Source organism: Oreochromis niloticus, linkage group LG6 (assembly GCF_001858045.2).
Source record: "Oreochromis niloticus isolate F11D_XX linkage group LG6, O_niloticus_UMD_NMBU, whole genome shotgun sequence".
NCBI classification, from domain to species: domain Eukaryota; kingdom Metazoa; phylum Chordata; class Actinopteri; order Cichliformes; family Cichlidae; genus Oreochromis; species Oreochromis niloticus.
The window spans coordinates 28911107-28938397 of NC_031971.2; the positions used below are offsets into that span (position 1 = coordinate 28911107).

The 27291-nt window shown below is 37.4% G+C and overlaps 1 protein-coding gene across 1 annotated transcript in view; it reads right to left on the reverse strand.

Moving 5' to 3' along the window:
* Positions 1–27291, reverse strand: part of tusc3 (tumor suppressor candidate 3) — a 75187-nt gene that overhangs the window by 20800 nt on the left and 27096 nt on the right. Inside the window, exons 2-6 of the mRNA XM_003449983.5 lie at positions 20556–20725; positions 18168–18285; positions 16566–16706; positions 12469–12609; positions 12174–12263 (exon numbers count right to left, since the gene is read on the reverse strand). Of these exons, the coding sequence (XP_003450031.2) occupies positions 12174–12263; positions 12469–12609; positions 16566–16706; positions 18168–18285; positions 20556–20725 (660 nt within the window). The remainder of the gene's footprint in view (positions 1–12173; positions 12264–12468; positions 12610–16565; positions 16707–18167; positions 18286–20555; positions 20726–27291) is intronic.

A 27291-nucleotide genomic window follows, 5' to 3' on the forward strand; every position in this document is an offset into this window, starting at 1 on the left:
GGGGATTTTTTGAGTTGGGAAAATCTTTCTTAACCACATGCACAGGAATAATCAAAACCAGTAATGCCACACACTAATTGCGCTAAGATTTTGCAAAATAAAACACAACAGGACCAAGGAAACACACACAAAAAAAATAAATTACATAACTAAATCATGCCTCCAACTTCACACTTTGTAACCATTTCAAATGAATACCTCTATTACTTTAGTAAACAGAACGCCCTCAAGTTAAGGAAACATTTGCACGCATATGGTATAGGAACAGAATTATTATTATTATTTTTTTTAATGAATATATTTATTTTGAGGTAATGGCACAGACACAGACTAAAATCAGGTGTATCTCATAAAGCAAGTTTGTGACAATTTCCTCACTATGTTATATTCTAGTTTGCTACATGCAGAAAAATCAAGCACCCATAAATATCAAGTCATGATTGGCTTTCATTGCAAGCTACTTCAACATGAACTTGTCTGCTCTCTTTAAGTGATCATTTTCTTAGCTGGTGAGTTAGTTAGCTGTGAGCCAGATAAGCTTTAAAAGATGAATATATTCATCCTTTTCCTTATAGTACCATGTGTTAGTGTGTTTCTACATGTGTTTTCTTGGGTAAAGGTCAGGAGGCATGCAGACAGGAGAGTGGCAAATGAAAAGTCAACAATTCAGAAAGAATAGTTAGTAAGAAAGAATTCACTAGTACGAGGTTAGAAAAATAGTTTTTTGATGTCTTGCAGCACATAACAACTTAATGTCTTCACAACAAGAACTGAAAGCATTTGGAGGTGATTTATTCACAGCCGCTGTGAGACTGGTTAGGTTCATTGAACCCTTCATTTGAACAAATATGATAGTCTATTTAAGGGATTCAGGTAATGCTTTAAAATCTCATTATCTACTCAGTGTTTATGCAGTTCGGTGTTTACGCACTCCGTGGAGAGTTCAGTTTAATTACCCAAGAGTCAATTAAAGCCATTCAAACCCGTTTTCTTTTTTGAAAACATGTCAATCAGTGAAATGAGGTGACTTTTAACTTCCTAAATATGCAGAATTTTATTAATTATTATTATTATTATTATTATTATTATTAGTATTATTCAGGGATATATAGAGAAAGACAGCCAAGGTGAGGAACTCATATCACATGACTTGCCTTGAGTCACAGATTTATAACAGACTGTTACTTGTTCTGCATGTTGCTGAGATTAGTAACAGAGTAGAAAATCAATCTGAAGAATGACATAATGGATGCAAAGTGAATTAAGATATACAAGGTAAAATAATTGTAATTATTTTATATAATTATTTTATATGATGACCACTATGATATGAGCCATAGCCTCTTATGGGACTTTTGAATCAAGCTTAATCAAGTTGTTTTTTGTTTATTTTTCTTTTAAATAAAAGTTTCTCATAGCCAAATATCTCTCTTTATGACTAAGAGTTAGTTTATAGCCTACTGATACAAAATGTAAGTAGCTGATCTTCCCACAATATTAGCTATTGTTAGCTCTGTAAATCTCAGTAAGGCAGGAAGTAAAAGTGTGTAGGAATGGAGACTATAAATTTTGTTAACGTGTGTTTTTTTTGTGAACTGCATATTTTCAAGGTACACTTCCTTATAAATTATTTTTTAATTTGCCTTGGTGACCACTTTAATTTGACTCACCATGAGCCCTATAAAGCATGCCTCTAATCATCCTGGGACAGAAGCATTAATGGGCCAAGGAGAAATGATGCAGCCTTCCTGAAGGGAAACCACTGCAACACTGTGATGTAAATTTTGTGTTGCACTTCTACATATACTTCAGAGTTTATTTCTTTTATTTTGGGGGCTTATTATTGACTGGGACAATGTGTCAAGTATCAGAAAGATGCAATCTAAGATGCTGGCAGGCGGTAACAATGCAAAATTCTGCTCTTCATGACCAGTGTCTTTGTGACACTTTGTAACAGTTTCAACAAACCAGTTGGTCTACATGAAGCCTTTGAATTTGAACATTTCAGCTTGCAGCCTCAGTTAACAAAAAAGAAAAGAAAAAAAGACATGCACTGTTTAATACATCTGAAAAGGAGAGGGGGAGAAATAAACAAAACTAGCCACCTCTTTGTTGAGTTTGCCTTGTGCAAGGTTGTTTGAACTTTTGACTGTTCCAATAAACATAACAAAAACTGAAGTTATATTGTGCATTCTCCATTAGTGTGTGTGTGTGTGTGTGTGTGTGTGTGTTTGTGTGTGTGTGCAAATGGAACCAAACATTCACTAGCAATGGGTATTGTATATCCATGCAGCCACTGACCAATAGCAAACCTGTCTTGATTCGAAGGGCCTGACAGAGTGTCTCGAAGAATCTAATGTAGCCTAAAAGCTGTTACACTGCTCACTCACTTGCTCTGTTGCATAGTCTATAAAATACCGACAGTTGCAAATGCTACCCCCCTCAACCTCCTTGTAGAATCCTAGGTGACCTTTTTCGTCAAAATATCGTGTTTACAAGATTTTCAGAAAATGTAACCTTGACGTCAACATCACTGATATTCAAGTCCATGATTTTTACTATATTCACCTATGGTATGAATGTGAAAATCCTATGTTGGCTCTGTCCTGAGTTATTGTGTTCACAAAGTTAAGTGTCTCACTTCCACGATATGTGTTTAAAATGGGATATATGCCTCAATTGCATTTTTCTGCTGAAAACAGCAGAAAAATTGACTCACTTTAGTTTAGTGTCAGGGTACGTAAACAGTTGAGTGCAGAGACGTATACGATGCTTAGTGTCTACTGGTCTAAACAAATATTCAGGCTGAAGGTCAACTTATGACACTATGTTGCCAGACAGAGTTCAAAATACTTCATATTCACTCAGAACGTGTAAAGACACAACAGACTGACTAACTCTAACCTAACAATGATGCCCTCTGCAAGCCAAAAGTCAACCATTTGCAGATAGCCAATAAAAATGACAGCAGTGCTTCACTAAAACATGAAAGGTTAGCAGGGATGACAACGGCTGCCAAAAACCATCAACCAAACATGTGAAATCAGCTGGAAATATGGAAATGTCATCATCCAATAAAGGTGAAAAAAGGAGTTGGTCAAAGTCAAACACATAAGAAAAACACTGGCAAAAAAAAGCACTTTAAAAAACTCAAACCCACAGGAAGAAAATATTCGCGAGGAATTCCTCATTCTTCTTTAACTTTAAGTTGTTGTTTTTTTAAATCTATTTAAAAGACATAATTCTATACTTAGCTTGCCTTTTTTGACAGAGTTTGCCATATCACAGTATGTGTGTAAGTATTTGGTATATGCATGCTTCTTATAATTCATGAGTACATGGATTTGGGTATAGTCTATGTATGAACCTCTGTGTGCATAGGTTTGTTAAAGCTAAACTGTGTTTCTGTCACATTTTGAGGCAGCAGCTTTTTTTTTTTTCCGGCTCCATAGTGAGACGCACTACAATTTCATCTGCTTCACTGTACCATTTGTCAGTTGACAAATCCTTTCAATATAGTGTACCTGGTCTCGCTCGCTCATCATTTTGAAGGAATTACACTGTCTGGTGAATTTGGGAGATTAGAAAAGGAGGTGAGAAAAGGAGGTGAGAAAAGGTAACATGAAAAGGGGTGGGAAGAAACAGAAAGGATAAGATGATACTGATCCTTTCTGAATCATCTTCTCATTCACTGCCATTTACCATCAGGGGATGGAGAGAGCAAGAGAGGAAGGTTAAGGTGTGGTTCAAAAGTGTAAAGAAAAAAAGACAAGCATCATTTGTAGTCAAATATAGCCAAGCCTAGTCCTGCTCCTATGTCAGATAAGTGGGTCCAAAATACAAGACCAAGCAAAAATAATAAAGTAAAAGCACACATTGCATGTTGTTGCAAACTATGTCAGTGGAGTTAATGCTGTTAAAAAATACGTAGTGTATGGCAGGATTTTAGGAACACTTTGAAATATTATTAAGTAAAGGGCACCATTATCACTATAACCTTTTAAGAGCAAAAGTATACTCATTGTCATTGCTATAAAACTTTTTTTTAAGTATATTTGTAGTCTGTCGTAGGCATGCATGGTCAGCATGGTCATTAAAAAAACATGGCAGGAACACAAAGAGTCACATGAAGCTTCATCAGTCAAACTCAAGTGGACCCTCATGAACTCATGGACATGGAAAGTATAACTGCAGGGTGACACTGTAAAACAATGGTTAGTAATGTTGCATCAAAGCAAGAATGCTTTGGGTTTCAATCGCCTGCAAGTATGGAGTTTGTATGTTCACCCTGTGCCTGCATAGTCTGCCTAACTCTCACAATCTAAAGGTGTTTTGCTATTTGGTGACTTTAAACTGGCTGTAAGTATGAATACATGGTAGATCAAATGCCAAGTATACAGAAGAAAGTGGTGTACGAATATGTGCGAAAAAGTAAAATATGGCTTTTAGTGTAAAATTCTTTGAGTGGTCAGTAAGACAGCAAAAGTGTTATGTAAAGGTGGACACCAAAGTATAGGATCAATCCATCTCATGCCATCCCATCCCACCTCACCTTGCTCCCCTACTCCAGTTCAGGGTTATAACTAGTCTCCCATCAGCTCATCACCTAACTGGCATAATTTAATTTCTACATGCTCAGTAATAAATGTTTTATAAACTCATCATTCCATTTGAATCAGATGCCTACAGCCATTGCTTCCTAAAAATATTGACTTAGGTTCTGTCTTTATTTAAAATGCTGATTAAGCGTGCTGATAACACTTGATAAGTCAAAGCTTTAATGTTGCCCTCGTCACCCGTTCACAGTTCAAGCTATGGGAAGAAAAAGAGCAGACGAGAGGATAGAAGAGGCAGGCAGGTATGTTTGTTTTAAATTAGCTGACGACAGGCAGAGTGGGAGTGAGTAGGCAGGGCATGGAGGAGAAAGAGAAGCAGAAGGAAGACAAAAATAAGTAATTATTTGAACTGATAAACAGACTGAATAAGGACTTAGTTGGGACAAAAATAAAGAAAAGGAAAAACTGGCTATGTATGTACATAACTTTCATCCAATTATATAATGCAAAAGTACAAAACTGCTCCCTGTCATGTGTGCAATACCATGCATTAGCACAGATGAATTAGGTTTTAAAAAATAAATTATTTCTACACACAAACAATACCATCAACTTCAACTGAAGAAGCTATTTTGGGCATGAATAAAAGTGTTTCAAAATCAAGAGATAGCAAATGAGTGGACTAGAGGGATGTGGAAATGACAGGGAAAAAGAAAGAAGAGCTGAAGGGTACATTAGAGAGCTACATCAGATGAGGGTGTAACCCATTTGTTGTCAAACAGACTGAAAAATTACAGAGAGCACCAACAGTGCCTGAGAAATAGAGTGCCTTTTACACAGAACAAGACAGAGAGACAATACAGCCAGAATTAAAAGACAGGTAGGGGCAAGAGGGGGGTTGCGGTGCTTTGGTAGTCTGTATGCATGCAATACATCCACTTCTTCCTGCTCGGTGTTTGTGTGTTATGTTGATTACTGGCTACTTAGAATATCAATACTTTTTGTGTTGCATGAGTGGATTTTTTTTTTTTTTTTTTTTTAAACAACAACCTCACTGTTCTACATACATATCTCCATGATAGTGTCCCTGACGGCACCTCATATGTGTGTGCAAGTCCGTGTGTGCATCTTCATGAATTGATTTCACAACAACTGATCAGGTCATGGAGATAAGTATGTAGAACTATGAGGTGCCGTAAGTTGACATTATTACTGAAATGCTCTAGGCCTGCACAATAAATCGAAAATTTATTGTCATCGCGATATCAGCCTGTGCGATGGGCCCATAGCAAAAGACGGCGCAAACTGCGATAATTGGGTACCTTAAAATGTTTACACACGTGCTTTAAAGAATTTACCAATCAAAGAAACCCCTTTACACATTTGACCAGTCGAATAGAGCCCTTCACAGCATTAACCAATCAAATGGATTAGAGGCCCGCCTCCTACGTAGGTGGGGAGCAAACAACGCTGCAGCAACGAGTCAGAGTTGTAATGGCTGAGAGCGAGACGCATGACGAGAACGCTACTGACTATGAACTCGTGGCTAAAAAAAAAAAAAAATAGTACCTCGCTTATTTGGAGGTACTTTGGATTTGATAAAGATGACGTTCTCCAAACACTCGTGGCAACCACCAGAGGAAACATGACTAACCTCCACCATCATCTTCAATACAACCACAGAGAACTGTTTGAAGAGTTCCAGAAAGATAGGGCTAGCCAAGCAAAGGTTGCTAATGTTAAGACAGAGCACAGCAGTACAACAGCCGTCTCTGTATCAGAGTTTTTCAAGTGGAACTCCTTATGAGAAAACGTCGAAGGGGTACAAAGAAATAACAGAGGCCATTACACATTTTTTGGCTAAAGACATGATGCCTATAAATACAGTTAGCAGAGAGGGCTTCACTAGTCTGATACATAAAGTGGACCGGAGATACCGCATCCCCTCACGAAACTACTTTTCCCATGTCGTCATTCCACAAATGTAGGAAACATGCCGCAAGACCGTCATGTTTGAACTGAGCCAAGCTGGAAACTACGCAAGCACTACAGACCTATGGTCAAGTCGTACAACGGAACCATATAAGAGTTTCACAGTGCACTTCCTCACCGAAGACTTTGAACTGAAGACACGGTGTCTAGAGACTGTGTATTTTCCAGACTCTCACACTAGTGAAAATATAGCCCATGTATTACGTGAGGTGCTAGCCAGCTGGGATCTTAAAGAAGACTGACAAGTGTGCATCACCACGGACAATGGTGCCAATGTTGTGAGAGCCACGGAGCTAAACAACTGAGTCAGACATTAGTGTTTTGGACACAGGGAAGCAGCGCCGTAGCTCCGCAAACGCACATAACGCACACTGCGTAGGGCACCAAAAAAATCAGGGTCGTAAAAAAAAAAAAAGTAAACCATATTAATACTATAAATATCATATGCATTAATATGGTTAAACAATACAAAAGCAACATAAAACAATTTTCCCGAGAAAAGGGGTGAATCTGCTTTGTGCCCTGTCTCCAGTCTCCTCCTGGTGCCCCCCCCCACTCCCAGTGGTCTGTTCTATAATGCCTCAATTCGGTATTGGTAAACACCTGTTTGAACATGGCCTCGAAACGGCAACAGGAGTCGGGAGCGGAGAAAAGAAAGAAGAAGAGGAAGCGTGATGAAACTCAGGCGTCGCTTGCCGGTAAGGCAATGTTTAAATAATAACAATAAAAAAAGTTCATTATTGTAGCCCTTGCTTGCACGCTCATGTCCGTCAACTCTGTGATAGCTCCTGTTAGCAGTGTTCATACTGTGTTAACAAATGTTGCAAATGATTGATGTTGGGTAGTTTGTTTACGTTGTGGATATGAATATAGAATGGACTACTAAAAGCAACTCATCATGGTCACTCAATTGACGGTTTTCAGATAACGTTAGCAATCGTGAGACTAGCATTTCCCTCCTCAGGTTGCTAGCTGGCTAACGTCATGCATGCTACTGATTAACCTTAACTTTGGGATAGGTCAGTGATGCAGTCAAGTATTATTATCAGATTAGACAAGATTACTTTGTATGTTGCTGCATTTCAGGATATCTATAAAGACGCATATCTTATTTATGCGGCATAAATAAGATATAGGTTTCATATTACAGTGTAATATGAAACCTATATCTTCCAGTAATATAGATTTCCTACTTGCGCATTTATATCAAATTATGTACAGCATGTTTATATTGCCATTTGCCATTATGAAAATCTATACATGTAAAATATAGTTAGTAATTTTTAAATGTACCAGTGACTTACTTAATTTATTAGTCTTATAATGCAATTTTTCGTAGGCCTACTGTAGATTCAAAATTGTATTTCTGTAAAATCCCTGAATATTTTCTCTTGTATGCAGGGTCAATGCTTAAATATGTTCAAGGAGGATCTCAAGGACAGGATAGTAGTGCCATCCCTGGACATCAACCACCAGCCATTGTAGACCCTGCAACAATCCCTAGCCAAGAAGAACAAGAACCATCAACCACCAGTTCAGGTACAGTTCCATACACAAGTACCACTGAGAGTCCTGTCACTGAGAGACTATCAGAAAGTGACACTGTGGAGACATGTGTGCCCCCTTCAACCGATCCTGCTCTTTGGCCAGCTCACATTGTAGATGCTGATCGTGTTGAAATTGTGCGGAGAGGTCCTTTTAATGTCAGCTCTGATTTTAATTTTCCAAAGGGGCCTGAGTATTTATTTGTAACAGTATTTTTAACCTCCTTTAACCTTATTTATTTGTTTAACTGTCATGTTTGTTGTTATTTAATTAAACAAATTCCACTGAGAAATTCAAAAGTATTAATGTTTTTTTTTTTTTTTTTAAGTGGCGGGGGGGGGCACCATAAAGCATTTGTGCTTAGGGCACCCAAATGGCTAGCAACGGCCCTGCAGGGAAGGATGTCTTTCAGAATTCAAGCCTCAGAAATTTTTTTATGGGGGCAATGTTTCAATGTTAAAGTGCACTTTGTTGTTACACTGCTAATACAGCAGCTTTCTTTAAATAAAACTGTTGCAGTAAAACGGATATTATGCATTTGGTTTTTTTTGTTTTTTTTGCTATTTATTTTATCGCAAGTCATATCGTTATTGCAATACTGATCACAGTTATCGCACATCGCAGGTTTTCCTAATATCGTGCAGCCCTAAAATGCTCTCACACACACTACTGAAATTTTATCTCTCTCACACACACACACACACACACACACACACACACACACACCACTAAAACACTCTCACACACACTACTGAAATGCACTCACGCACTCCACTGAAAGCCGAGGCATTTCAGCTGAACAGGAAGTTGTTTCCTGACAAAGAAACTGACCGGAAAAGTGGTACATTTCAAACCACTACAAGCAACCTGCTAGAGCAGCGGTCCCCAACCTTTTGTTGCGCCACGGACCATTTACGGCCGACAATATTTTCACGGACCGGCCTTTAAGGTGTCGCGGATAAATGCAATAAAATAAAATGTGTACCGGTACCAAAAAAAAAAGAAGATTTAATCATAACACACGGGACCGCTGTGCTAGTAGCCTAAGTGAAGCAGCCGGATTATTTAACAATATATTAGCTTCCTTGAACGCAGAACGCGCAACACTTAATTCGGAAGGATGTCCTATTTCCCCTAAGCTTTTTATATCGGTAACTCAACTGTTAACACTATTAAACAAGAATTCTAACGACATACAAGGAATATCAATTTTTAATAAAGACTTCAAAATAAGTCAATTCGCAGATGATACATCTATTTTTTTGAAAGATAAATCAGTGGTAGAGAAAACTCAATTTTCTGTAAAGCTTGTGGTTTATCTCTTAATACCAAAAAATGTGAACTACTCCCGATTCATACAAGCTCTGACTCCTCAATAGCTTCGGTTAGAGTTGAATCTAAAGTTAAATATCTAGGGCTGATAATATCTAAAAACCTAATTAGAAGAGATTCTAATTTTTCTAACCGTATCATGGAGATGAAGAAATCACTTAGCCACTGGTTAACCAGAGACCCCACTATTTTTGGCAGAAACATCCTATCTAAAGCTGAAGGCATCTCCAAATTGATTTATCCTTGTCACTCTCTATATATCTCCTCTGAAAACATTAATAAGGCTAACACAGTTATTTTCACATTTTTGTGGAGGAATAAAACCCATTACATTGAAAGATCTCAGCTTGTTAAGGAATACAATAAAGGTGGTATCAAAGCTCCAGAATTTGAATCTATGGTTGGCACCCTTAGAATTAAATGGTTAAAATCTTGTCTGTCACAGCCAGACTCCCACGATCCTTGTTTAATAAAATAGGAGGATTAGACTTTATTTTGAAATGTGATTTTGAGGTAGATAAAATCCCGATCAAGATATTCGAACTTTCCCAAACAGACTTTGCATTTTTGGAAAATGATATTTATCCACAGCTTCTCTCCTCATAATTCAACCTTACGGAATAATAGGGTAATAACACTTAATCGAAAATCAATTTTCAAGAGCGACTGGTTTAAACAAAAAGATTATATTCATAACAGATTTGTTGGATGATAATGGTGTCATTCTAAGTTACACAGACTTTTCAGAAAAATATTGTCTAAACTGTTCTCAAAGAGAATATAACACATTTTGTAAACTGATCCCACTGCCTCTGCTTCATTTGATTAAAAACTTTATGATATACAATAACTTCTCATCAGTGCTTCCTAATTTATTGCTAGGACAATGTCAGCTGTTTGATAAAAATGCAATAATAAATGTATTAGTAGTTTCTTCAAAGACAAAATATTTCATAGTTATGACAGAATGGTTACATGGCATGGTTCTAATTTAGTTATTTCAGATACACTTGATAAAGCATACTCGAAATTTATGAAATGGCCTATTCTACCTAAAGTTAAAGAAACACACTTTAAAGTCATAAACAAAATTAATCCTGTGGCAGAATTTCTAAAATAGAGATTTGGCTTTGAGGTGGATCAGTGTTCTTTCTGCACTGATGAAAATGAAACCCGAGAACATCTTTTTTTTCTATGCCCTATCACACAATGCTTTTGGTGTGACTTAAAAAATTGGAATTCCCTAAAAATTAATGATGTGCCACCATTTGAATAACATCATATAATTTTTTTTATATGGATCATCTACCATTTGGTGTCTCAGACATTAACATCATCATACTTTTGAGTAAATATCATATCCATTGTGCTAAATGGAGGAACGCTAAGCCTTCTCTCCCTGGTTTTATTAATGATTTTAAGATATTTTTTTCTTCACTAAAAAAGACAAAAAGCAAATATGCCAAAAAAATTAACCAGGATATTGCCCGTCTCCTGCTATTCTATATTTTGACTTATGCTGAAGCTAATATATTGTTAAGTAATGCAGCTGCTTCACTTAGGCTACTAGCAGGTTGTTAAGTAGACATTTGTGTAGTGGTTTGTTTGAAATCTACCACTTTTTCCTTCAGTTTATTTGTCAGGAAACAACTTCCTGTTCAACTGAAATGCCTTGGTTTCAGTGGAGTGTGTGTGAGAGCGTTTCAGTGGAGTGTGTGAGAGCGTTTCAGTGGAGTGTGTGAGAGCGTTTCAGTAGTGTGTGTGAGAGCATTTCAGTAGTGTGTGTGAGAGATTAAATTTCAGTAGTGTGTGTGAGAGCGTTTCAGTAATAATGTCCCTTACGGCGCCTCATACACACACGCACTCGCTTGCAGACACAAACATAATTTCTCACATTCCTCTCTTTCTTCTATATGGCCATTTCACTTTCATTGTTCTGATCCTACTCTCCTCCAAGTTCATAGTTTTTTTTTTTCCATTTTTCTTCCATATTTTTATTTTAATTTCACACTTCAGTGGAGAAACCTAAATGATGACCTGCAAAACTATATCTGGAAATACTGTGTGAGTAAGTATTTGCACACATATTGATAATAAGTGGCAATTCTCTAAAACACAGCAACTATACGAAAGAAATGATGGTTGAGTCAAATTCCTTGTTTATGTGCACAAACTTTGTCAAATACAGATTACTCTAATTCTGGTTGATAGCTGGGTTAAACAAAAACAATGAAAGGAAGACAGCATGAGAGGAAGAAAGCACAGAAAAACGAGAGAAAACAAGCAAGAAAGAATTAAAGAAAAAGTCTTTTGGCCAACACCTCTCTCTTTCCCACTCTGCTTGGCCCAAGATGACTGAGATGCCTCTAGGGTGATATTAACACAAAATGACTTTTCCCAGCTGTCCAGTAACATACGCACACTTGCGCGCACACACACACACACACACACACACTGCCCCATGTCTGACCTGTTAGCAGGTGGTAATGGCACAGAGTCTATTTTACTTGAGGCCAATAGCCTTACAGATGTTTTTATCACTGATCTAATATATTTTCACTTACAACCTGGTAAAAAAGATTAAACTTATACCTTAAAATACAGCTTTTACCAAAAACATAGCTACTAAGTTTGATCGATTGAAGGACAGAAGACAGTACAAAGCCAAATAGAAACAAAACAACTAAAATAAAACCATATATACACATTTATATGCACTGGCAGGGAAGAAAGAAATGTAACTCATACCACTTGTCCATTCTGTGGATTTTTGTGGGCATAAGGAGGACCTCTGATGTGATTCCACATCTGACCAGACGTCATTGCAAACACCACACACTAGAGAGAGATAAAATAACAGATGAGAGAGTCAAGCATAGATAATTTTTCCATTACATAAAACATGACATCATATTTTTGTTAAAATGGGGAGAAAACTACACTACTAATCTCATTTCCCACAACGTCCCTGACATGTAAAGTAGATGAATATGGAAAAACAAATATTTCACTCCAACCTAATGTTGGTGTATATGTATCATACCAGTGCAGCCATGGCCCATCCAGTCTTGTTGTATATGAATTCCAAGTTGTTCCTCCTCAAATACAGCAATCCTCCAACTAGAGATACTAAGAGCGCCAAAGCAATAGTCCCTGAATAATTAGGAGGACGGAAGACCCGAATCTGAAAAGCCAGAAAGAAAGTGAGATGAAAGTGAATAACATGTTTCAGTTGCTGTATGACTTTAATTTTATAGTATTCTGTATGTAAAATTATATTCTATATACTGATGTAAAGCAAAAATTTCCTATGATTTCTTACACATTCAAGATATTAGAAACTCAGTGAGTGGATGAAAGTAACATTATGTATTCAGTGTTTTTTATATTTAACATTTTGTGGGGGTTTTAATGAAGGAGAAGCACATATAAAGCTGATTTAAAATGTCTAAAATTTTCTAAACTAATACTAACGTGAGCAGAAAAGGGTCCTTGAAACTGTCAAATAATTCCATAATTTCAAATAATTTACTTCCAGTACTAAAATATGAATACTACATATAAATTAAAAACTCCTTGTAGTTAATTTTTGTGACAGAGACATAAAAAGAAATTTAAGAGAGCCACAACACAGCAAGCACAATCACTCCATCTAGAACAAAGACCATGAATCTGTTACTGACAGGATACTCTTCATCCACATAATCACACGCTACTTTGTGAATAAAAATCTACATTAATTATATAATAATAATTTAATTATTCCAAACTAAATAATTAAACACTTGTGACATTATACTGGGATACATACTCAGTTCCATTAAACTCTGTAATATTTGAGGATGTGATCAACAGTGTCAAGGCCAATAAAGTCAGTCTATGAAATTCTCTGCAATATGTTTTTTTCTTCTGTTTTCAGTGTCTTTCTTCTTGAGGATATTTCAGTACGACTACAATACCAAAAATTGGTATTCCAACAGATCAAGATGTTCTAAAAGATAAATGTGTAACTAGCAACAATTTTATTTGAGGTGATTGGTGTTGTGATTTGGTGTTATATAAATAAAATTGAACTGGCTTGAAATTATTATATTGCAAATGAGAATGTGTTGACACTCTACAGTAGGGATGGGTACCGGTGTCCGGTGCCAAACGGTAGTAACCAGACCGAAAAGCAGCCACATTTCGGTGCTTTATTTTGGTGCTTTTTTTTTTTCCTGAGCCAATTCTAGCCAATCATTTTACGTTTCCGAAGATAGTAGGCGGGGCCAGGTACGTACGCTCTTTTAGAGCAGAGCTACAGATTAAAAATGCCCAAGGCGAAGCGGTCAAAGTCTGGCTGTACTTCACAGCAAAAGATGCAAACTCAGCAGCCTGCAACAAGTGCTTTAAGCTGATACTGTGATACTGTCAAAGGAGGGAACACCTCAAATCTGATGAAGCACCTGGCGACACATAGCGGGTTTTTTTTAAAGCCGAGAAATGCGCCGTGTTTGATAGCTTGCTGCGAGACCTCACACCGTGCACATCTACTGCGGGTGTGGTGCTTGTTATCGGACCCGGAGTTAGCAACATCCCCCAAAAACCCGAAGAGGAGAGTCCTGGCCCCTAGCCCTGTCAGCGTAGCAGAAATGATGACGGATGATGATGGCAGCAGCAGCCGTTCTCCTCTGCGTGAGTAGCTTCATGTTGTTCGTGTGTAATTAACGTTGAGTACGCTAACCACATTATTACATTAATGCATGTAAGGTGAACTAGCAAACACGGTCGTAGTTACATGCGGCTGTCTTCTTGTTTGATGGCAGATACTCCCTTCACCCTGGCCAAAAAGGCTAAAATGACCAAAGAAAAAGTGGGAAACAGCTACTCATGAGAGGTTTTTGGACAAAGTTTGTGTTTTTTCCATTGTTTAAGCACTGCTTCCAGCCAAGAGTGAGACCATATATGCCCTATAGCTGCAGAAAAGGCTAACATTGTTATCTTTTTACAAAAAAACAGCTAAACATGAGAGGTTTTTGGACAAAGTTTATGTTTTTTCCATTGTTTAAGCACCGGTTCGAGCACCGGCACCGTTTCAAAAGTACCGGTTTGGCACCGGTATCGGATAAAACCTAAACGATACCCATCCCTACTCTACAGCTATTAAAAGTTTGCCCTATAAATTTGCCATGTATCAGGCTGCAAATGCTTGACTATGTATGTATAAAGAGGTAAAAACATTTTTTTCTGTTTATTTTAACATGGTTCTACTACACCCACACTAGAATCTTGATGAAAGGTTGAAGAAAAAGACTCCAGAGAAAGAAGGAGAAACAGAATAACTTATTGTTGTATTCCATCCATTCAACTTTCATTTCCAGAATACAGTGCACACATGACACGAAATGTCACAGTCAAAGGACACTGATGTATGAATTATTAAAGCAAAAAAATGTAGCTATGTCAAGGGAAGAACCAGTCTCGTGTCTACACATAAACAGCTTTGTTACTAGCAGTCGGTCAGAAAAATACATAATTTGTTTCCATGTATTTAGTTGAATCTATAAAAAATGTAAAAGATAAAGTATGGCAGGCATAAAATTTTTGCAACAACAAGGTGATTCCCAAAGCTATTCGCTAAAAACTTGGCATATCTCAGCATGGTGTGCAGTATGTGCTTAAAAAACAAAGCAAAACAAACAAAAAAAAACAAAAACCCAACAGCTGATGAACAGAATCTGAAATTCCTGCCCTTATAAAAAAAAGGGAAAGCAAATAGCAAAGACATAACACAGGACTTAAGAAATGCATCTGACTTCTAAACAGGAAATAACCTGAATCGAAAGGTGGCCAACAAGAAGCCTTTCTTAAGTAAGGAAGGGAAACGGGGAGAAAAGACTGAGGTATGTCAAATTACAAAAGAAATAAATTGGAAAAAAATTATTGGCAATAGGTCTTGAATCCAAATATGAAAGTATTGGTTCATTGTCATCAACATGTGTAGAGATCATCGGGGCAGAGGTACAACAGTGAGTGTCTACAGTCACTATAGACAAAACACTGTGGATAATCTGTCATGGTTTGCATGAATCTGAATTTCAGTCAGTTGTGATGGTGACCTTGTCAAAATCGATTTAATTACGAACACGGAAAAGAACCATTAGAGTTTGACCCACCATGTAGATGCATCTGGAAAAGTATCAACTATATTTTTGCTACGTTATAGCAACTGCCTTATTTTTCAGCATGACAATGAGCCAAACATACTGCCAACAAATTTTATTTTATTGGCAGTAAAAGAAAATCATCATCTTGACGGAGAATGGAACAAAAAGCAGCCAACAACCAAAAAAGTGCTTTCGAATGTCCTTCAAGAAGTCTTGATGTATTTCTAAAGAAGTATTTATAAATGGAGAAGGCAGGCATTTATAAAGAGTCCTTAAAGAAATTACAAAAAAGTTTTCCTAAGAGTCCAGGTTGTGTTGAAGAATAGAGATAGTCATACAAAATAATGACTTTCAAGCTCATTAGAATTGCATATTCAATTTTTGCCTTACATAGTGCACCTTCATCTATGTTTGCATATGTTACAATCAAACTCCTATTTCCCATTTTCCTAACAAAATATAAGGAAATGAAAGGAGATTCAAGACTTTTGCACATTAGTGTAGGCTTCTAGAATATCCATCTGCTAGTCAAGGAAATTGTCAAGGAAAAATTATAAGTAACCTGTGCAAACAGGTTACAAGCATATTTTTTGCTGGAATTGAAAACTGAAGGTTGAATTGAAAACCAAAGAGAGAGAGAGAAAAAACAACCTGGGTCAAAAACACCTCAGCATTACACTGTAATAGCCAATTTGAAGGAAAGCGTTGTCAGGGATGCATGCACTGAAGACAAAACACTTAGTCACATAGAAAAGTGTTGTATGAATTTATGAGTGAATGAGACTTGAAGCAGAAAGTGTTTTGAGTATATAAATACCAGTCCATTTATCAAAAAGGTCAATAAACTGCAATACACAGGATTTCAACAGTTCTAACCATATCTACAAAAAACTATTGCGGGTGTATCTACACAGGTTTCTTCATCATTTCTCACAAACATGTGAATGTTTCTGCAACTGCACAAAACTGAATAAATGTTTTGATTATATAGTACCTGAACATCTGTGCGGTCCGCAATCCACTTGGCAAGCTGTTCTGAGGCAAAGCCAATCCTTTGCAGATCAAATGTATCAGCCCTTTTTGGCTTTCCCTTTGCTGGGAAATGCATAAAGGTTGGGGCACTGTTCATGTTCAACTAAGAGAAAGAGAACACACAATGAAGAAGATATTAAGTCAATGAATCATTAAATACACAAGGGCAAAATATTATCCTAAAATCATAACATATTAGCAGACTGGTGGCATAGGCTTGAATTTGTTTTCATTGCTGGCATTTCCTCCAAATACTTATATTATGTGGGATGATGTTGCATTTTTCACTTCCTCAGCTTTAAATGTTGTTATGAAGTTCGGCAAATAAAAACGCATATGTTGTCATTTAAATGTTGACACAGTAGTATTTCCAGCACAAACAGTTTCATGAATGAGTCATCACTAAGGTGACACAAACAACAAAACATTAGCCAAAACTTTCAGTGAAGATATCCTTACTGCCAGAGAGCATCAGAGAGCAAAGCTGCACTCACTCTGCTTTTGTATCAGTACCATTTCACAGGAGCCAAGTTCTAAAGTGCTGCTGTCAGGTGAATACTGCATTTAAACTTCAACTTTTTGTTCATGCTGAAATGAAAAAAGGTTTTCCAAATCCTGTCTAGACTTTGCACCCAAGACGTTTGAGACTGTTGTTAAAATTTATGAGAACTGTCAAGGAAAAAGTGTCATCAGGTATGTTTTATTATGTGAAACTTTTCAACTGCCAAAATGATCAAACAAATTTGACTAGCTTTACAGTTATGCTATGGTAAATGGTAAATGGCCTGTATTTATATAGCGCTTTTATGGTCCCTAAGGACCCCAAAGCGCTTTACATATCCAGTCATTCACCCATTCACACACACATTCATACACTGGTTATGCTATGTAACTTCAAGGACTTCAAGGAAAGTCCAAAAATCAGGTCAGGACCCTGCACCATGCTAAAACTCAATACTAAACAACAAAATACAAGACAAGGACAAGGAGGACAAGAAGGATAAGAAGTAACCATTAAAACAATAAAAGAGAAAGAAAAAAATATACAGAAATAATAAGCAGAAAAGAACAAAAACAAAAGGGGTAAAAGCAAAAAAAATCTTAGCACATAACATGGTTTTTGCTGGATTACTGTTAATCTAAATCATGATAAAAGAAAGAAAAAAAGAAAAAAAAAACACGCTTTATATCAATATGCACCTATTGAAAGTTCTAAAAGTATCTTATAATAACAAAACAAAAAAACCCCCCAAAAAACAAAAATGACAACTACTTTTTTGACGCCTCTTTTCTGAGTTTTAAATATCTGGTAAAACAAAAACAAAGAAGGAACCAGTGGAGGAATAGCAAGTACTAACAATTTAGTTCTATCCTCAATCCAACAGATACATGAACACATGTCAAATTATCATTATTTTTAGTGCAACTTTAGGTAGTGAGCTAAAGCTGGGTGGTCAATACCCCCCCCCCCAAACAAACAAACAAACAAACAAACAAACAAACAAACAAGTATGACAATCTAAAGACTGCATTGGGTTTAAGCGAAGCAGTTGAAAATGGTTACCTGCTGGAAAACATCAGCTCCCTCATCGTAGTCCACTACCGTGAAGAAGAGCTTGTTGGAGAAAGCTGATGAGTACCGCCATGAGTTTGCCAGGACCTGGTACTCCTCATTTGCCTGCCTACAAAATAAACAGGACAGACAGAAGAGATGTAAAATAAATATTTACTATTGTAAAATACAACATTATTACTTTCACAATAAACACAAGCATGTGCAAAAACATTCACCATCAGTGCTGTGATCAAAAACAATCATTCTTTTGCATACTTAAGTTCCAAAACTTAAAAAGCCTAGTTAAAATGAGTATGTAGCATGAAACTGGGACAGAGCTTAAGAGTGATGTGGGAGTGAGGACTCCAGTGATTAGCCACCTTTTTCACTGCCTGATAGTCCTCTTAAAGCAGACACTCAGGTCACCATCTAACATCCATCTTATACTCTCTCTCTCGGTCTCTTTTTCTAATGATGTCACTAATGTTAATAAGAGAATGCTTGGAGCAAGGAAAGACATAGAGAAAGTGAAGACAAAAGACAAAATGACTGACATTATTAGATACATCTGTTAATTATACAGTATAAGTTTTATGTAGTACTTTATATAGTTTTATATAATAAGTATTGTATAAGTTCCCTAGTTTGTTATTAGATTAAAAACACATACAAACATAATTTTCGGATTTAGAAGTTATATATTTTGAATGAAAGGACTTTGTATTTGTGGTGTGTATGAAACTGTAAATTGCAGAATCTGGTTGGCACTGATTTATTGAGTTACTGTCATGCAATTTCAGCAAAGATAATTTTATACGAAGGCCAAAAACAGAAACAATTATTTTTTGTGTTGCGTTACTTTCATACACTGAGTCCATTCACTCTGTCTGCCTGCTGTGTGGTACTGACATGGCTGATGAATAACTTATCTAATCAAGTGACTGATGAAGTAGAACAGTGGCTGATTAGAGAAACCAGCCAGGTCAAGATAGAGAAGGTCAGTGATGATTTCATCAGCTGGCTGGAAGCCCCTTTGGACACAACGATATGGTCAGCTACCTGGTTTTTACTACATAGCAAAGTGGAGCTGGCTAGGTTTACCATTTAAAATGAAGCAGTTACGGACTAAATTTGTATGTAATTTTTACTACATTTTCATATGAAGTTTGTTATTTGTGTAAGCATTCACTATTTGAGTTCTCAAACTGGAAATTCCTAAAATTTGTAATAGCCACTGTCTTTAATATAAATTAGTATGATTGCAAAAACAAAAATACCAACAAAAACCACCATCACAACCAACCATCACACAAGCAAGAAATAATTAAGTAATATGCAGCAGACTGCAGTATCACACGAAACACTAAAACCACATTTTGGGTTCTCTGACAAGAAGCTTTCATAACCATGGACAGCTCCAGAGCTGTCTCAATTATGAACTCCAGTGCCACGATAAGAACTGTCCATGGTGCTGAAATATAATTTAACACTTGTCAGGCCGTTAAAGTTGTAGATTCACATAAGAACAAATTTTCATTAAAAATAGAATGGGAGAAATAATTATTTCAGCCACTGCTGAATTTTAATTTTTCTCACTTGCAAAGAAATGAACAGTGTCTAATTTTCATGGTAGTTTCATTTGGATGGAGAGAGATAATATCTACCTGCCCCCCAAAACAAAACAAAAAAGCAAAACATATGACATAAAAGTTATAAATAAATATTTTTTTTTGTTATTGAGTGACATAAGTATTTGGTCCAACCCAACTAGAATTCTGGCTCACATAGATTGATTACAATCTGTGTTCCACAGCCAATCAATTACGGATACTCCTGATCTCGACTCATTATGCGTATAAAACATAGCTTTCCACAGAATCAATTTCTTCCATTCCAACCTCTCCACCACCATGGACAAGACAAGAAAAAAAAACTGTTGAAGAACCTCAGATTAGATTAGAGGGACAGTAATCTTAGAGAGAGTAATCTAATTCGTTATACATATTTTGAGGTACTTGACCTTGCTGTGTTGTACCCGATTCTGCTGCAAATGTGATACAGGTTGGATTTTTTTAAGTAGTAATTACATTTTAAGATTGCAATTGGTGTTTTGTTTGTTGTTGTTATTATTATTTTTTTAAATCTCCCTGTGCATTTAATGCTTCTAGTATATAAGTGGCTATGGGACTTGTTCTGTGGACAGTATTCATTTCCTTTTGGTAGTACAGATGAAAAGAACAGAAGAAAGAACTTTTTCACTGTAGCCCACTGAGAAAACTCACAGGAGGGCATGACATCTTGGGCAACAGCGGGAAGGACAAAGGAATAGCTGTTACAGTAAGAGCTATGGCACATTGTGTCCTACAGTAGGTGTACTGCGCGTGTACGTGTATATACCTGCAGACAGAACATTGCCTTTGAGGCTGTAGGGCAGTGAACATGACTATGACAGAGTAGTTTCTGGGTGGGGCCTTGACAAAACGACGGAACTTGTCCCCATTCATCCGGATAACCGAACGCCGAGAAGACCACTCCATCATCTGGTCAACTTTCTCTGACAGCAGGTTCTGAACACCCAGAAAAAGAAAGAGGTGGAAATAACAATACATCCCATTAGGATTTTATAGGAAAAAGAAGAACAATGCAATCATAGTTAAGTAACAATTCAGGGAAATAAGACTGTAGTATGTATGATCCTACTTCCTTACATTATTTCTTAAAAAATGGCAATGTTTCTTCCAGCCTTTTCTCCTCATGTGAAACATGAGTCAGAGTCATACTCTGACTCTGAAAGTCCAAGGGTGACTCGGTGGTGGTAGAAGACTTAAATAAAAATAGGTTTGACTACTGGCCTATAAATATTAATAGGGTACAAACAAAGAATGTGGAATGCAACAACAAACCTAGCAATTATTTGAAAAACATAAGACATGAACTGGCAGAAACACCTTAGTTCTTGGTTGTGCTTATGTGTGAATTTTAAAAGTCTGCTCCTGACTAAAGACAGTCTAGCTTAAGTAAGAGGTCACAGTACCAGTGCCAAACACAATGCTATTGGTAAGCAATGTACAGCATAGATCTGTACACACTGACACCAACACCAACTAGTGCCTTTGCAAGCAGAAACATTAATAACAATAAACAAAATTCATGTGGACATGCGACATGAGTGTCCATGTTTGTCTGGCATGTGCATCTGTAAATCTATGGCATCACTGTGTTAGCAAAGGTTTACATGAAAACAGTGCTGAAATCCTACGAGCAAGATTTTCACCAAACTTCAGCAGCTCTGAGCTGATGAGTAATGAAATAGTGAGCTTGCTGATGAAATACTTCTTTTCCAAAACCTGCTGCTCAAACTGTACAGCAAAAAAAGAGTTTACAAGATGCACATTTCAGCTCAGTCCAAAATCATTTTTTGGTTTGACTTTTTAACTAGACTGTGCTAAATCTGAGCTAAGGGTTTGTCATGTATTTTTAATTAAAGGCTTTTGTCTGACACCACTTCATCTTTTCCTTCTCAACAAAAAGGTAGCATATCTTGTGTGCAGTTTCACATACACAGTGAAGGGTAGTGGGTCTACCATGGTATTCAGCATAATGAGGTTAGTATATTTTTGCTAGTCTCAAGTTGATTGAGCAGTCGGTTGATGCGCTAAAGCTATTAAAAGTGCTTATATCGAGTTTTTAAATATATCGATATATTTTTATACGAGATATGAGATGTGACAATATCGTTTATATCGATATAGTCTATGTTACGTTATAATTATACTTGTGGAGCCGCTAGATTGCCTCTTTTCCATCCACTTTAGTCTCTACGCAACGTTACTCTGCCTTGCCTCTCTACTTCACTGAAAACAACTCCCCCTCCCCCATCGCTTCACCTGCAGGCAACGACACGATGGACACGGCAGCTATCAAAGAGGAGCTGGTCAGTGAAAAGAAAACATTTGGAGATTACTATTGTAGTGCTGTCAGCGTTACTCTCGTTAAAATGATGTTAACGCCATAACTGCATTAACGCGGCAAATCTCCGTTAACGAGTTACCGCGGATCACCCCGTGCGTGAGGCTGGACGGCGTCAACACGTTAACGAGCTAACTGCGCTAACGCGTTGACACCTAAAATCCTTTCATTTTCTCAAAAATCGACAGTGCGCCTTATGTATGAATTCTGGTTGTGCTTACTGACCGCAAACCGATTTTATGTGATCCACGGCGCTCAGCAATCTGTCAAAAAAATGTTTTAGTACAACTTTGGTAAGCTACGAAGCTGCACCGCTTGATGGATTGTCGGAGCATTATGGCTACCGTAGTCAGGAGCCTCGCGGAGTAATACATACTGTGCTTGAATGTAATATTATAAGGATCACACCTGTTAAGAGACATGGTTACGAAGCGGATTTCAAACTCCAGGCTGTCAGTCACGCAGTAGAAGTTGGGAACAGAGCAGCTGCGAAATCTGTCTTTGTTATTATGCTCAGAGTCTTTTAGTTTACATTTTGACTGCACAATTGTGAGCTTTTTGTTATGCACGAAAACAATATTGTTTTATTTTATTTATGGATCATTATTTTAATAAATGCTGATCATTTATTTCTGAGTAATTTTTTTCATGTACATCTACGCTGTATGTTAATAAAAGTGCCTGTGTGAGATCTGGGACACAGCTTTGACTAAGAACTCTCTTTGTTCTTACTTTATGGCTTTAAAAAAAATATCAAGATATATATCGTATACCGCCATCCAGCTAAAGAATATCGAGATATGAATTTTGGGCTATATTGCCCAGCCCTATTTCACATGATTATTCAATTCAATTTTACTTTTGCCAAATCACAACAACAGTAACTTCAAGGCGCTTTATATGATAAGGTAAAATAATAATAATAGTACAGAGAAAACCCCAATAAACAGATGAACCCCCTATGAGCAAGCACTTGGTGACAGTGGGAAGGAAAAGCTCCCTTTAACAGGGAGACACCAGGCTCAGGGTGGGGCAGCCATCTGTCATGGCCCGCTAAGAGTGAGGGGAAGAAGACAGGACAAAGAGACAATGTGGAAGAGAGCCAGAGTCATTAAAGGCAGAGTGATGCATAAACACACAGTGAGTGAACAAAGGCAAGTGAATAAGAAGCTGTAAATCATGGGAAACACCTAGGAATCTAGGCCCATTGTAGCGTAACTGAGGGATAAATAATTTCTGAATAAAATCTGACTGCAACCTATGCAGATGATCAGTTATCTTTTTTACAACTAATCTTTTGAGAATTCGTAAGATAAAAGTAAGATTAGAGAATGATGCGACACCTGGGTTAATGTTTTTGTTTCACTTTAAATGTATAAATAAATTCTTTAGCCAAATAACCCAGCTGAGCATGCTGATATTCTAAACTGATGTTCACGATAGGGTTGGGCGATATGTAAAAATTTTCCAATCGACAATCGTCAGTCCAATGGGTGATATATTCGGGCATGCGCAGAGTTTTGATGGGTGGGGCAATGTAATCATGCACAGACTGATTTGCACGTTTACAACACAGTCCAAACATGGACAAACTAATTTCCCCAAAACATTAGGGCTGTCAGCGTTAATACGGCGTTAATGCGGTCATCACAATTAACGCGATTAAAATTTTTTATGCGCTCAACCCATCTGGAGTGCAGAATGAACAAACTTTGGACAAACTGCCCGAAATGCGTTGACAGGGACATTTCAGGGATTTTGACTCAGTCTGCGCTCCAGATGGGTTAATTGTTAATCGCGTTAGCCGTGATGACGGCGCATTGACGATGACGGCACTAAAAAAAAAAATATATATATAAAGTTGCCAATGTGGGATTTCTTTGGCTTTAAACCAGATGAAAGAGGTAAACCTAAGGATATAACCAAAGAGGTGTGCTGTTTGCTCGCACTATACATCTGCACAAAGTACTCAAACACGACTAACTTGCATGAGCATGTACGTGTCCACCATCCGGCTGAGTATGTGGCTATCACCACCTTCTGCAGCTCCATCATCCAGCATTTGGGCGCACTCTGAGGGTGCATTTGCTCGCAGATGAAAGAGGGTGCTGTTAAAACAGCACTATTATTTATTTTATTTTTTTTTCTGTTGATGCTTCTATTAGCTCCATTGTTATTAGCAAACTTACTCATGGGCAAAAACAATTGACGATGGGCTCAGGCTATCGTCAATAGTCGATATATTCATCCAATTGCCCAACCCTAGTTCACGATCATGCTTTTTAACTCTCACTGTCAGTTTTTAGAAGCCATCATATGCACGCATCTCTGGTATTGGCAGAGGGACATTTAATTCAGGGTTGAAGCATAGCAGAGATCAGTGGCAAGCATTCTGTCATCACATATTACATATGTAGATTAACTTTTCATTTTACTGTCTCCATCCCTCTTTAGAGCCCCGAATTTGGTAGCATTGGATCAAGTAGACAGTAACTAAATAATTTAGCATTGCACTTCACTCCAGCAACTAATTAGGCACAAAATCTCTTTTGCTCACGCTTACACGCGCACACGCACACGCACACACACCAGGTCATAGACTTGGCTGAAGAAAGCAGAGCTGTTGTCTAAATCTCTCCAGTAAACTGCCTGGGGACAAGATTGACAGAGACAAACAAAAACTAAAAGGAGGAAGAGGAAGAGAGTGAGGCAAAAATAGGCAATACACACAGCAGCTGACATGCGTTTCTGCAGTATTGCTTGTGTGTTTTAGACAACACACACACACACACACACACACACACACACACACTCCTATATATACACATGGCCCAGGAGGGCCATGTATAATGAGGAAGGAGATTCCCAAGGGAACACGAAAAGGCAACAATAAGTACTACACAAAAACACAAATGTATACACAATAGTGTGAATGTCCACATGAGGTACAAAGTGGTTTCTATACACCTCTGCTTTTCTGCCTTTGATTCATGTACCTTGTTGCTGCCCGTGTGCATTCACCCCCAAAAGGAGAACTGTCAGTCCTGGATGCCAATCATACTGCAGTAATGATGCACTGTCTAACTTTTGTTGCATGCATGCGCGCACACACACACACACACACACACACTACTGCTGAAAAGATTCAGAAGTACTATGTGAGAATAGATAAGATTGCACACCATTTTTTTTTTCCAGGACCATTACAGAGCAGCTAGTTTTAAAAAAAACCCCAAAAAAACCCCAACAAAAACAAAAAACCCACTTTTACTTGTGCCAGTTTTCAGGTATGAGCTGCTGTATGGAGGCCTAAAATGAGGGGCTGAATCAGCAAGGAAACACAAAAGTTATTGAGACAATATAAAAGCTAGCCACAAAACATACATTTATATTGAAATTTAGATTTTGCACTGTACTACATTATTTTCTGACAACTAATTGGCATGAAACTGCACATTGACACTATCACACCATTTTGAGAGTGAAATTATGGGTTTTATGGCGTGTATGATTAGCCTTACTGAAATTATTTTACAGCTGCACTGCTAACAGTATTAATGTTTGACAGCTCTAATAAACTAGCAATTTAAAGTAGTTTAATTTAGCTTAAAAGCATTTCTCAACTCGTCCAGTCTCACAGTTAAAATTCAATCAAGTAAAATAATTGCGTGGGCAAATAAGAGACTTTTTAAGCTATTTGCAATTAACTGCATTCCAACGTTCCTGGTTATTTTCTTTGTGACTGTGTTTGAAAGTGAAGATTTTTCTTGACAATGCAAAAGACTGTCATTAAATGTCAAATTTAGTCATTGTGTATGACGTGTAAGGTCAGATAGGATGACTCTTCAAAGACAGATGATGACAACAGCATACCACTATGCTGTGGTATGATAATGGGGCAAAGAAATGAAATGTTCCTAATAGCCAAGTGTTGGAGTGATATTTTATGACTGTCATTTGTACTTAGGAACATATAATCAATAATGTTTAGAGGTATATAATCAATTGCATATTGATAGGATGCCTGATCCTTAGTAGACTGCGAAGACTGTGTGCGTTCCAGAGCACTCTGGCATACACACACACACATCCTAAGGTCATGAGAGAGGTCTTACCTTCTCTTTCTGATTTATACTATGGGAGGACACCTACTCTGTATCTGCTTAAGTATAAGAGCCCTTTGTTTAGGTGGACCGCTGGACTCCTGGCACCGGCTTTTTAAGGAGGCGTTCACAGGGCCATATCTTGACACACACACACACACACACACACACACACACACACACACACACACACATACCTACACGTACACATAGACGGTGCTCTTTGTTCACATATATGCCTGTGTAAGATGTCACATGTTAATGAGACTGTGCATATTCATGTGTGTAAGCAATAAGAGCAGCCTGCAGGGGGACGCAAGTTGAAGTGGGTTAGAGACAACTGCTTCCCTCTCGCGAGTGAAAACTTGAGCTCTGTGCGACCTCGTTCCTGAGTGAGTTTCTGTTTATCCAGCAGTATCAGGGGTAAAACTCTGACACCAAGTCAGCCACCTGATCCAAATCCAAAATTAGTGTGCTTTTCACTGACTGAAAGCAAAACTAAAGGCAAAAATATCCACAAATAACACTATAGGCTGGGCACAAGGGGTTATGTAAAAATTTAAGCCCACAACATTCCAATGAATTCTACCTAAAATGCATATCGCAGGCATACAGTAAACTGAAGACTGTTCTTGAACCGTCTAACATTCATCATTTTGAAATGTAGCATTTTCTTCTACTAGCACTGAATAATTGAACATAGAACAAATAAAAGAGAAAGACTTTAATTTTGGCTTTGCTTTTCCTTCTTTTTCTTTCTTTTTTTAAAAAAAAAAAAAGATGCCTTCAGATGACTATAACTGGTACATATCAGGGAACACAAAATGAAATGAAACCATACACACTGCAAAGTAAAAAAAATCTCCTAACAATACCAAAGAAATTTAATATTTTACACATCTTTTTTTATTGTATGTCTATGCCAAGGATACAGCACTTCGTGAAAAACAAAATAAAAAAACAATGTTGTTGGGAAACTTCAAAGGACCCTTGGTAACAATAGAAAATGAAGCATAAACAGGTGCACATAAGAGAGTAATAAACAAGTTGAGTGATGCAAA